The sequence below is a fragment of the Pseudophryne corroboree genome, chromosome 6 (assembly GCF_028390025.1).
Source record: "Pseudophryne corroboree isolate aPseCor3 chromosome 6, aPseCor3.hap2, whole genome shotgun sequence".
Taxonomy (NCBI): domain Eukaryota; kingdom Metazoa; phylum Chordata; class Amphibia; order Anura; family Myobatrachidae; genus Pseudophryne; species Pseudophryne corroboree.
Window position 1 is genome coordinate 445,020,407 of NC_086449.1, and position 14,044 is coordinate 445,034,450.

The following is a 14,044-nucleotide window of genomic DNA, read 5'->3' on the forward strand; positions in this document are numbered from 1 at the left end:
AAGCAGTGAATTAAAACAAAAAGAAAAAAAAGTGGAAGCAGGACTTATAGGACCTATTTACATGTAATTAAACCCTGTGTGCCATGTGTATACACTGATATGTGGATGATAATTCAACACCAAACGGTTGTCATGCATATGGTCAACATGAGGGTTTTTTTTCTATTTTTTTTAGTTTTGTTTAACTTTTTCATATTTAACCATCCATGTGGACTATGAATGGGAATAGTAACCTGTGCCGAGCGCAGCAAGGCAGCTTGCTCGAAGCATGGAGACCGAAGCGGTACACTAATTGGGGATCCACGTGCTACAACATAAAATTTGACACCAAACATCATCAAAAACTAATGTTGGCCTATTAATTTGTTGACCATTTCTGTGTCGACCAAGTGCAAGTCGACCATTTGGTGTTGACCTAAACATTGACCCATAACCATACGCACTGACCAGACTCCAGTTAGTTTAAGTAAAGGAGTCCTGTGTAGGCAAAGTTCAGAAATCACACCCTTGTGGAAAGAGCCTACCCCATAGTTCCAGACTCCGAAGTTTAGCAATGTTATAAAGAATTAAAAAAACACAATATATTTTGATAAGTTGGTTTCTTCTCTCCTATGTCACACTAAGGGTTACTAGCTTGATATATTTTGATAAGTTGGTTTCTTCTCTCCTATGTCACACTAAGGGTTACTAGCTTTACCTCGGACACATTATCATTATATGAATGGTTCACATCTTTGCAGTTTCCTTCTAATCCGGCAATAGAGCTAAGAAAGCTGCCCTGTCCAGATCACATTAACTATATAAGTCAGTCACTAAATATATACAGTACATAGAAGGAAAGCTAAAATAGCAACTGCAATAAAACAAGCACCTACTCACAACGGAAATGAAAACGTGATAGTTCAGCTGGTTGTATGATTAGGTTTTACATCCCAGAAATAGACGATGCTTTTGTTACGTCTGGACAGAAAATTGGTGAGTTTCATTTATTCGCCTTTTCTGTGGAGAACTGGAAACATGCCCAGTATAAGCTACTGTATGTTAAATCCAGTTTTACTAAGCTTGTAGTAAAAGCTGCAATGGATCAAAACGCTGTGCACAAGCAGCCCTATTTCCATCACTGCCCACATAAAAAGTTTAATGTAATTCCAAGGGCATATGCTTCTCAAAAAAGGATTAGTCTTTCCAGCTCTTAGGGAAAAAAATGGTGCTTCAATAGAACTATACGCTCAAGTCAACACATCAGATAAATCTCAGTCTTTGACATATTACTAATAAAACCTCTGCCTTACAGAGCAGTAGGATTTCAGAGGTATTTATTATATTTTGAGTTTGTTGCAATAATTCAAGACCTCAGGAAAGAAATTGTGCTGTGTATGAAAGTAAAGGGGGTGGGCAGGCTGACTAATAAGGGATCGCTGTGTAACCAGTCCAAAGAACATTGATAAGAATAAAGTCGATACACAAGAGTACATTTCATCATAACAAGGACGAGTACAATGCAGCTAAACTCTCATTTATTACAGAGCTACAGGACACATTTAAAAACTATTATAGTCAATGTACTACAAAGTGGTATATTATTAGTCCAAAACAAATAGCAATAGGAAAAGAAAAATCATCATACAATACAGAATAGGCAAGACACGGACGTAACTAGGTGTGGGCCAGCGGTGCGTTGCACGCAGCGCATCTGCACTGAGGACGATACACAAGAGTACATTTCATCATAACAAGGACGAGTACAATGCAGCTAAACTCTCATTTATTACAGAGCTACAGGACACATTTAAAAACTATTATAGTCAATGTACTACAAAGTGGTATATTATTAGTCCAAAACAAATAGCAATAGGAAAAGAAAAATCATCATACAATACAGAATAGGCAAGACACGGACGTAACTAGGTGTGGGCCAGCGGTGCGTTGCACGCAGCGCATCTGCACTGAGGACGCATCCGCTGGCACACACATGTGGCCGGGCAGCACTGGCCTGGTTTTCCCATTACACCAACTACGCTAGCAAATAGAGTGCCAACCAACAGAAGGCGCTAGGGTCCAGGAATGTCCTGCAGCAGCCCCACAGTGAAGCCGTTGCAGACTTCGTGTAGAGAGAACCCCAGGGCTGCCCTCCACTGTGCCTAGCGTCCTGCGAGCAGGGCAGCGTATCTGCAATTGGCGGCTGCATTATTACACTAAACTGACGTGCAGAGCCGGGGATTCGCTGTGTGTGGGAAGCGGTTCAGCTCTCCTGGTGCTGGTGGACAAATTACTTAAGAGAAACGGGGCACCTGATCAGCTGCCAAAGTACAGGAGAGGGCCCGCGTGGGATGCCAGCAGCAGCGAGAGGTGAGTGTGACACAGGGGGAAGAGTAGGAGGACTGTTCAGCAATCAAACTTTTCTTGTACTTCGGGCTGCATCATCCCCATTATCCCAGCACCACTTCCCATGTGCTGCCAGTGGTGTCCCAGCCCTGCTCCTCCAGGTACCAGCTAAGACTGTGATTCCGGCTGACCACCAATCAACCTGATATCGGGTGGTGGACAGTAGATCAGTGGGGAAAGCAGTGATTATGCAGCCCTCCAGAGCCCTCTCCTCTGGAGCTGGCTAATAGGGGACATGATCTACTCATGGAGCATACCCATACTCCCCACTGCAGGTATAGGTGAGTGGGTGTTGTGTTCTGGGTATCCCAGCTATGCAGTACAGAACCTGTCTGCACACCCTGTACTGTTACCTACAGGAGATGTGTAAAAGGGGATGCTGTCTGCCGTAATGTGTAAAAAGGGGATGCTGTCTGCCGTAATGTGTAAAAAGGGGATGCTGTCTGCCGTAATGTGTAAAAAGGGGACTGGCTGCCGTAATGTGTAAAAAGGGGGACTGTCTGCCGTAATGTGTAAAAGGTGGACGCTGTCTGCCGTAATGTGTAAAGGGGGGGGGGGGGGACTTTCTGACGCAAGGTGTAAAAGGGGGGGACTGTCTGCCGTAATGTGTAAACAGGGGACGCTGTCTGCCGTAATGTGTAAACAGGGGACGCTGTCTGCCGTAATGTGTAAACAGGGGACGCTGTCTGCCATAATGTGTAAACAGGGGACGCTGTCTGCCGTAATGTGTAAACAGGGGACGCTGTCTGCCGTAATGTGTAAACAGGGGACGCTGTCTGCCGTAATGTGTAAACAGGGGACGCTGTCTGCCGTAATGTGTAAACAGGGGACGCTGTCTGCCGTAATGTGTAAACAGGGGACGCTGTCTGCCGTAATGTGTAAACAGGGGACGCTGTCTGCCGTAATGTGTAAACAGGGGACGCTGTCTGCCGTAATGTGTAAACAGGGGACGCTGTCTGCCGTAATGTGTAAACAGGGGACGCTGTCTGCCGTAATGTGTAAACAGGGGACGCTGTCTGCCGTAATGTGTAAAAAGGGGACGCTGTCTGCCGTAATGTGTAAAAAGGGGACGCTGTCTGCCGTAATGTGTAAAAAGGGGATGCTGTCTGCCGTAATGTGTAAAAAGGGGACTCTGCCTGCAGTAATGTGTAAAATGTGGACGCTGTCTGCCTTAATATGTAAACAGGGGGACTCTGCCCTAATGGGTAAAAAGGGGACGCTGTCCGCCCTAATGGGTAAAAAGGGGACGCTGTCCGCCCTAATGGGTAAAAAGGGACGCTGTCCACCCTAATGGGTAAAAAGGGGACGCTGTCTGCCCTAATGGGTAAAAAGGGGATGCTGTCTGCCCTAATGGGTAAAAAGGGGATGCTGTCTGCCCTAATGGGTAAAAAGGGGATGCTGTCTGCCCTAATGGGTAAAAAGGGGACACTGTCTGCCCTAATGGGTAAAAAGGGGACGCTGTCTGCCCTAATGGGTAAAAAGGGATGCTGTCTGCCGTAATGTGTGAACAGTGGACGCTGTCTGCCGTAATGTGTAAAAAGGGGGGCTGGCTGCCGTAATGTGTAAAAGGGGAATCTGTCCGCTGTAATGTATAAAAAGTGCTCTACCTGGTGTAGTGGCGCTACTGTGCGGCGTAATTTGAATAATGGAGACTACTGTGCACCGTAATATGAATTGGTATTCTTTGTGGCCACACCCCTTCCCCAAGTAGCCACGCCTCTATATTTTTGATGCGCGCCTATGTCGCGCACTGCCCCTATTTTACATAAGGGGGAGGGGTGCGCCAATGCCGTTCCTTGCACACAGCGCTAAAATGTCTAGTTACGGCACTGAGGCAAGATAATACATGCTCAGGGGGTGAGAGAAAAAGGTGATCTCAAATTGTGCATTCCTCTAATGCTAAAAGCAACCATCTTTTGACTATTCCTATTGGTCCTTGCAGTTACAAACCCTCTCACAATGGAAAACATGCAGCACTCCCACAGCAGGATGCATTTAAATTGCTAGCTGTCGGGATTCCAGTGTTCAGGCTACCTACGCCGGAATCCCAACATCCAGTATTTTACAGACGGCCGGAAAACCAATACATGCCTGTACTTCCCACTCGGTTGGTGGGTCCACGCCACCATCAGAGTGGGAATAAACCTGTGGCGTGGCGAGCGCAGCAAGCCCACGAGGAGACTCGCTGCTGGTGTTCCGGCATACAGGATGCCGCTGTCTGTATACTGACAACCGGTATCCTGTCTGTTGGTATATCATACCGGATCCACCACAGCAAAGTAGGAAAGTAGCTTTAAAGGTGACCAAACACTCTCGCCACAGAAGGTTAACTGAAGGAATCTGATACTGGTAAAAAGATACAGATGAAGCGAGATCATATATCCTTTCCCCTGTGTATAAAATCAAGCAATCTCGACTAGGCATTCTTGCTTTGCAAAAATGCACATCAGTCACTGTCTGACAGAAGTGCCTTCCCACTTACATGATAACCTGCTCCAGAGGGACCAATAGAAACACTCAAACATTGCTTTCACTAGCACTTTAAAAGGGATATTCCCTCTTGGCAAATCATTCCCTCCCCAATAATAGTACTCTGGCGGTGGTACCGCCCACAATCTGCTTTATTAAGCCAGCTTCCATATCGCTGGGATCTCTTTGGTGTCACTCAGCTCTGATTGCATTAGATGATCTCTCATCCAATAGCATAAAGGGATTAAGAAGAGTTCAGCACCTTACTAAACAAAGCTAACAGTGGGGCCTCAGGAGGTGCTGCCACCAAAGTTCCACTACTGGAGAGGAATTTAGAAAACTTAATAATTAAAGTTGAGAACTCCTTTAAAAAAGGACAATAATATCAATGCTCTGGAAAATTTCACATTCTAAAAAAATTGTTATTTCTGTAGTGCGATATAAGCTTTGCCAAGTTGTGCAACAACACTTGCCAAGACACAGCTTGTTACGTTCTGCAGCTGTGACTGTGCTTAATATATTGTATGTATTTCTACAATACCACCGTAATAAAAAGTCTACAATTAAAAAGAGAAAAAAATATGAATTTAGCAAGCAAGATTTGAGATTTATTAACATTCTCTATTCTTTCCATTGTGCTTTACAATTAGGAACACAATAATAAAACAAGACTGGTATTAACAGATAGACAGACAAAAGGGCCCTGCTTGCAAGCTTACAATGTATACGGAAATAGGAATTTGATAAACGAGGTTAAGTGGTACACATGGAAAGTGGTAAGTGGGCTAAATGATCCAGTTATACACCGTTTCATTTCATTTGCGTATGGAAAGTACACATGTAAAATTTTGTTGGAGCTATGCAGAGAGGAGGTAAATTTGTAGATGAACTGGGAGGTTAAGCGAATGCTTCTGATAATTTGATAGGCTTGCTTAAAGTGGTGAGATTTTAGGGAACACTTGAAGGTTGGAAGGCTAGAGAAAAGTATTTTTGTGCAAGAGAGAAATCCCACTAAGCAGGTGCAGACCATAAAAAGTCCTGTAAATCAGGAAAGGGAGCAGGTAATGAGTGTGACGAGACATGTTTATCTTGTGTGGAGCACATGGGTTGTGTTGGGATATATTTTGAGACAAGGAAAGTGACATATGTTGGTGTAGAATTGTTTAAGGCCTTCTATGTTAGTTGAAGCATTTTATATTAAATTCAGTAGAAATACAGGCAGCCAATGTAAGGACTGACAGAGCGGAGCAGCAGTAGCATAATGCTCTGCGAGGAAAATTAGTCTAGCTGCTGCATTCTAAAGACATTCTAGTAGTGAAAGCCTGATTAGGGAAAACCACTAAGGAGGCAGTACTTAATAAGGGAGAAAATGGATGCATGAATTTAAGTTTTTCCAGGGTCTGTCTTGAGTCATACTGTATACTGGGGAGGTTTATTAGATCAGTGGCGTCACAAGGGGGGTGCGGCACTGTAACATTATGTGCACAACTCGGCTCCTGTCACTGTGTAGGAGCCAGCACTACAGCCACAGCACCCCACAGGGGTAGCTCACCTCTCCTGAACCCCTGGAGTGACGAAAACAGGGGGAGGGGAGGGTTGGTATGCGCCGCTCCACCCCTCCAGTGAAGCCCCGCACTTTTTTTACGGCACAGCATCAGGTGTCACTGCGGTAAGTCACGCCTATGCATTAGATGTATGTAACAGTATTTGGAAATAGATTTAATGTGGGTTATAAAGGATAGTTCAGAATAAAGGTTGATTTATGTGTTGTTAACAGAGACATATATGTCAGCTAGGTAGATTCTGTTGACTAGGGAATATTATTAGCACAGTTTTTGAAAGACTGAGTGTGAGGTAGCAAGAGGACATCAAGATAAAATGGTGTGTGGTCCAGAGAGAATAAATGCATTTAGGTACTGAAATCCAAATTAGCTTTTTATTTTTCTAGGAGACATGCTATAGACAGAGAAAACTACAGGCCCTACAACTGAACCTTATGGTACTCCAACTTGCAAATAAAGCACAGAGGAGGTGGATCCAGTAAAACAAACACAAAGTGCGATTTCATAATTAGTAAGAGAACCAGAATAGGATGTTCTGAAGACCTACAGAAAGCAGTGTTTGCAGGAAAAAGAGAATTGTCAACAGAGTCAAATGAGCAGCGAGCTCCAGGAAAATAAGAACCAAGTAAACGCATTTTCATTTATCAGTGTTCAAATCATTGCACCTTAGACAGTGCAGTCTGAGTGGAATATTGGGAACGATAGCCTGACTGAACTAGTTTGTGTGAGAAAGAAAGCATGCGAGGGGAGTGTAGGGGCAAGAGATGCGAAGGTAATATGAGAAGTTAAAATGTAATTTTTTCCCATAATATCAGTGATCACTTCATGCCTGACTAAGGAGAGAGATTATAGATTTTACTTAAGGATGTGATAAGTACAGGAGACAGCTTTACTGATTTGTGAGGGTATATGATCAAAAAGACAGGTAGTGGAGTTGGAACATAAAAGGAGAGAAGATACTTTATCCTCATTTGAGAGATCAAAGTAGAGGAAGAGGTAAGGAACCGAGTACTGTAGGTTCTAGCTGCAGAAGAAGATACAATTTTGAGTGTGATGCTCTCAATTTTCTTTTTACAGGCGGAAACAAGAAAGTTGCCACAGATGGTGCTTGGTAGATTTTATTATGGGAGGGTTATGAAGAGGTTCAAGTTAATTAAAAGAACATTTAGGGTTAGAAATGTGAGACTGGAAGTATGTTTGTTTAGCAGTGTCCATAGCTTTTTTTTTATAGAAGTGATAGATAACAATAAATGGTGTAGATGTATTAAGCCTGGAGAAGTGATGAAGCAGTGATAAGTGGAAGGTGATAACACACCAGCAAATCAGCTCCTATCTGTCATTTCACAAACGTACTGATTGGCTGCTGCGTTATCACATTAGCCTTATCACTGCTTTATCACTTCTCCAGGATTAATGCATCTGCCCCTATGTGAAAAAGTCAAGTACTGTATGATATTTATGACAATAACATCCTACTTTGCGCAAAAGTTTTTATGAAGATGTTAGGGTTCTTTGCATCTTGCTTGAGGTCAACTGTGGCAGTGTAGAGTGTGAATCCTAGCTAAGGCCACTTGCTCAAGGGCTGTTGCGAAGATTTGGTACTGCTATATATGGAAAGAAGAATGTGGAAAGGTGATGCACATGTATATATAATGGATCATAATGTGTATTTCCAGGACCTCCAAATATGTGAAGTAATGCAAGTTAACTGTAAAGTTTGAGTACATTCACTGTGGTGGCCATCACTGGGAACTGCAATCTACTGCCACTTTTCATTCTGCAACATACCATCAACAAATTAATGTAGGTAATCACTTTTAATGGCAGAGGAGCGGAGTGTGAGCAGGAAGATCACTCACAGTCACAACCGCTTGACTGCCACTCACTCTTCACACAGTAATGTTTCCCACCATGGTAGGGAAAAAACAACATCATGGGCCAAATGTAATAGAGTGAGAGTTTCAGAAAGTGAGAGATTTGGTAAGGTTTTTCAGTTTTTTTTAAAGTGGCAATCATTTACACAGCAAGATCAACCTGGTTTTGCAGTGTAAATGATTGCCACTTTAAAAAAAACTGAAAAACCTTACCAAATCGCTCACTTTCTGAAACTCTCACTCTAATACATTTGGCCCCATGTAATAGCCTTGGGGCTTTGCATAGGTAAGGGGTAATTTGGTAAAAATCTTTTCTATAAATGGTTGTGCAGCTTTAAGAGGTAAGTAGGGTCAGACCACTCAACATTGCAATTCAAATGGCAAATGGGTTACTTAATTTGCATTAAAAAAAAAACTAAAACACATTTTGAACACATTTCCATTCCATGAAATAAATGCTTTTAAGACTTAATTTATATAAACACATAAAATACATTGACTAAAGTACATAAGACAGAAAATGACGATTTACAGAATCAGACAAACCCAATGAGTACATATACACACAGTTTAATACTAATTGATGCTAGCATGAACCAGAATATACTGTATAATTTTAATATGCTATCTCTTCACCATACTTAAAATGAGCTTTCTGAGCACTGCAAGGTCACATATGGAATATTAAAATGAGCTGCATCACTGAGCAGAACAGTCAATGTCACAAAATTACAAATGAAGCAGAACAATATGAGGTCAGCATGAACATAATTAGTTGCCTTACCAGCAGGAATAATGCCAATCCTCATATTGCACGGAGATAATGGGACTTTGGGAGTGTTCTGATCAACATCACAATCCTTTTGTATCCGGCCTATCAGGCCATGCAGCACTTCACTGAACATTCCATCGCCACCAACACAAACAATGCTGCCAGTGATAAAAACAAATGAAGCTCAGTTACACAACAAATATTACCAGCTCTTCGGTTCTTGTGTAATGAAAACAAACTTTAACAATGCGTTCTATATCTAAAGGCTATATTGGCTAATACCTCATCTTCTCCTAGCACTAATAGTAAAAAAAAGTCAAAAGGGAGTAAAATATAAGCATGTTGAAAAACATGCAGAATGATGTGATAATACATACAAGCGCCCAGTGAAGGGACTTAATGGTGGTTCAGAGTCCTTCCACAGTCGATTTTCAATGTTAATATAACAAAGAAAAAAAAGTGCATATAGTGATGTACCGTTAAAACATTTAATATACAATCACATGAAACATAACAATCGTAAAACATAAAGTGCATGGATTCCAAAGTGCAGTGAGTGTCCAAAGTGCGTAATTACCAGCAGCAAGTTAGTTCAGGCATGAGGTTTTTTGTTCCACGGCAACTGCGGGTGTCACTTCCTCATTTAGCTGTTCTGCAGACTGTCACACTCGGTCTCCTTTGGATAAAAAAGCCAACGCGTTTCTACCCTTCACGGGTCTTTTTCAAGGCTTCCAGCAGAATAAAATAACATATCCCCGTCCTTCCTTTTAAATGAGTCGCTACCAATGAGTGTGAGGCGGGCGCAGGTGGCTCCTATACAGCTAATTGCCTACAAGTCCCATGAGCCTTTTCCGCGCCTCGCCGTCACTTCCTCCCACTCGTTTCCATGACGATCGTACGGCGAGCGCGGACGGCTCCTATCCGTATGATTGCCTACAAGTCCCATGAGCCTCTCCGCGCGTCGCCGTCACTTCCTCCTCTTGACTTCCGGAAGTCACTATATCCCCTTCTCCTCCATGTCCATTCGCTCCATTTTACCGATCCAAGGAGCAGCTCCGGAATATGTATCCATGGCGACGCTGTCCTATACTTCCTCCTTGGTCGTCAAGACGATTTATCAGTTTCAGAGTTCTTTTAATCCAAACATGACTTTGCATGATCGTTTTCGTAAAGTCCCGTTATTAAATGAAATCAGATGGACATTTCATAGAAAGGAGTAAATAAAATGAAGTAATTAATAACTGAGGCATACAGAGTTAAAAAGTTAAAAACAAGGGTGGTAAAGTGTCCAAAGTGCTTAACATGTTTGGTGAATGAAAGTGCAAACACAGTGCAATATCTAGTAGTGTGCAACATCCACCAACGACAATATACCCCAGTAAAATGAAAAAATGGTTTCATAAAACAATCAGCAATAAAAAGGTTCTTAGGATTACAGTGGATCAAGGGCCATTGGAGGCAAAGAGATCTGTCGTCTCAACTGGCAAAAGCCGAAATGAGACAAATTTATGAGCTGGGGACATTACAACCCGGGGGGCTCAATTTAGAATTTGAGGTTAAGTGGTTTTTATGAAACCATTTTTTCATTTTACTGGGGTATATTGTCGTTGGTGGATGTTGCACACTACTAGATATTGCACTGTGTTTGCACTTTCATTCACCAAACATGTTAAGCACTTTGGACACTTTACCACCCTTGTTTTTAACTTTTTAACTCTGTATGCCTCAGTTATTAATTACTTCATTTTATTTACTCCTTTCTATGAAATGTCCATCTGATTTCATTTAATAACGGGACTTTACGAAAACGATCATGCGAAGTCATGTTTGGATTAAAAGAACTCTGAAACTGATAAATCGTCTTGACGACCAAGGAGGAAGTATAGGACAGCGTCGCCATGGATACGTATTCCGGAGCTGCTCCTTGGATCGGTAAAATGGAGCGAATGGACATGGAGGAGAAGGGGATATAGTGACTTCCGGAAGTCAAGAGGAGGAAGTGACGGCGACGCGCGGAGAGGCTCATGGGACTTGTAGGCAATCATACGGATAGGAGCCGTCCGCGCTCGCCGTACGATCGTTATGGAAACGAGTGGGAGGAAGTGACGGCGAGGCGCGGAAAAGGCTCATGGGACTTGTAGGCAATTAGCTGTATAGGAGCCACCTGCGCCCGCCTCACACTCATTGGTAGCGACTCATTTAAAAGGAAGGACGGGGATATGTTATTTTATTCTGCTGGAAGCCTTGAAAAAGACCCGTGAAGGGTAGAAACGCGTTGGTTTTTTTATCCAAAGGAGACCGAGTGTGACAGTCTGCAGAACAGCTAAATGAGGAAGTGACACCCGCAGTTGCCGTGGAACAAAAAACCTCATGCCTGAACTAACTTGCTGCTGGTAATTACGCACTTTGGACACTCACTGCACTTTGGAATCCATGCACTTTATGTTTTACGATTGTTATGTTTCATGTGATTGTCTATTAAATGTTTTAACGGTACATCACTATATGCACCTTTTTTTTCTTTGTTATATTAACATTGAAAATCGACTGTGGAAGGACTCTGAACCACCATTAAGTCCCTTCACTGGGCGCTTGTATGTATTATCACATCATTCTGCAGTTTGCTTGAGATTATTCTCTGGGTGGAGGTACACATGAGAGTTACCTCTGTGTGATTAGTACACTAACTAGCTGCCTTTCTCTGAGCGCACTGAGAATTATCTATCCTTCTGTATTCCATGTTGAAAAACATATTTCAATCGGTTAGACCTGTAACAAAATATTCTCTCCAACACCAAGAGGAAACCCTTATCCTTTTTGTTATTAAGGGGTATATTCAATTGGTGTCGAAAACTGCCGTCTGTCGAAAAGACGGCAGTTTTCGACTTTTTAAGGTCGAAACGTGATTCGACCTATTCAATGCTATTCGACAAGTCGAGGAATTCGACTTGTCAAAAATCTCGCGGATCGGCGGAATAGCTGCCGATCCACGTGCTTGTGTCGAAAACTGGGCCACAACTGACAGGTTTTGGCCCCCTTTTCAACCATCTCAGTCCGACATAAAAAAATGTCGGACTGAGATGTGGAACCCGAGAGGAGGGGAGAGGGGGGGGGGGAGAGCCGCAGGGAGACGGGGGGACAGCCGCGGGCATACAGGGGAGATCAGCGCTGCACTAGCGCTGCAGCAGAATGTCTCACAGCTGCGCCGCTCAAGGCAGCTTCCACCCAGCTCCAGCAAGTGAGGTCACGCTTGATGGAGCCGGGTGGACACTGCCGTGAGGTCGGCAGCTGTGTGACATCCTCCTGCAGCGCTACTGTAGCGCTGATCTCCGGTGGCTGTCACAGAGTAGTCTCCTTTGATATCCTGGCTGTGTGCTTAGGGTCGTTGCCCTGCTGAAAGATAAACCGTCGCCCAGTCTGAGGTCAAGAGCGCGCTGAAGCAGGTTTTCATCCCGGATGTTTCTGTACATTGCTGCATTCATCTTTCCCTCTATCCTAACTAGTCTCCTAGTTCCTGCCGCTGAAAAAGATCCCCACAGCATGATGCTGCCACCATCATGCTTCATTGTAGGGATGGCATTGGCATGGTGACGAGCAGTGCCTGGTTTCCTTCAAACATGACGCCTGGCATTCACACCAAAGAGTTCAATCTTTGTCTCATCAGACCAGAGAATTTTGTTTCTCAAGGTCTGAGAGTCCTTCAGGTGCATTTTGGCAAACTCCAGGCAGGCTGCCATGTGCTTTTTAACTAAGGAGTGGCTGCCGTCTGATCACTCTACCATACAGGCCTGATTGGTGGATTGCAGCAGAGATGGTTGTCCTTCTGGAAGGTTCTCCTCTCTCCACAGAGGAATTCTGTAGCTCTGACAGAGTGACCATTGGGTTCTTGGTCACCTCCCTGACTAGGGCCCTTCTCCCCCGATCGCTCAGTTTAGGCGGCCAGCCAGCTATAGGAAGAGTCCTGGTGGTTCCGAACTTCTTCCATTTACGGATGATGGAGGCCACTGTGCTCATTGGGACCTTCAAAGCAGCAGATATTTTTCTGTACCCTTACACAAATTTTTGCCATGAGACAATCCTGTCTCTGAGGTCTACAGACAATTCCTTTGACTTCATGCTTGGTTTGTGCTCAGAGATGCGCTGTCAAGTGTGGGACTTTATATAGACAGGTGTGAGCCTTTCCAAATCATGTCCAATCAACTGAATTTACCACAGGTAGACTCCAACTAAGCTGTAGGAACGTCTCAAGGATGATCAGTGGAAATAGGATGCACCTGAGCTCAATTTTGAGCTTCATGGCAAAGGCTGTGAATACTTATGTACATGTGGTTTCTTCATTTTTTATTTTAGATTTTTCACGTTGTCATTATGGGGTATTGTGTGTAGAATTTTGAGGGAAAAATTAATTTATTCCATTTTGGAATAAGGCTATAACGTAACAAAATGTGGAAAAAGTGAAGCACTGTGAATACTTTCCGGATGCACTGTATGATGGCTGCTGTCAATTTTATAGATTTACTGACATTTCTGTAGTCTGATAATGGGAAGTCCCTTAGTAATGCAGTGCCTTCCACCAAGCCACTCCATCATATAACTGACTCAACAGAACAATGTCCTGCAAGTCAGCTGTTAGTACTTGTTACCAAACACCCCAAGGACAGCAGTCTAAAGCCCTATATTATATAAATATAATATATTTTTTTCTTGCATGTGTAAAACTGTAAGATAAAAAAAAAGAAAAACATGCATATGATGTATTGTAAAACATATAGCATGTAGTACAATAGTTTTGACTTAAAATAATAATACTCACCCATCATAATTTTCCAGATTGACATCATACAGGCTATCTCTAGCATGGTTTGCATATTCTGTCACTGTGTAGAAAATAAATTGTTACAGAAAACTAAGATCGCACTTAGTGGCAATGGTATTCATCAAGTAAAACTGAAATTAATATAAGAATTTTCAGACTAATCTCA

At 43.0% G+C, this 14,044-nt stretch overlaps 1 protein-coding gene across 2 annotated transcripts in view; it reads right to left on the reverse strand.

The window, feature by feature from the left end:
- The window catches only part of CERK (ceramide kinase), a 159,935-nt gene that overhangs the window by 44,410 nt on the left and 101,481 nt on the right, over positions 1-14,044 (reverse strand). For both annotated transcript variants that reach the window (XM_063927116.1, XM_063927117.1), the window contains 2 exons: positions 13,876-13,939; positions 9,075-9,220 (listed from right to left, as the gene is read on the reverse strand). In XM_063927116.1, the coding sequence (XP_063783186.1) occupies positions 9,075-9,220; positions 13,876-13,939 (210 nt within the window). The remainder of the gene's footprint in view (positions 1-9,074; positions 9,221-13,875; positions 13,940-14,044) is intronic.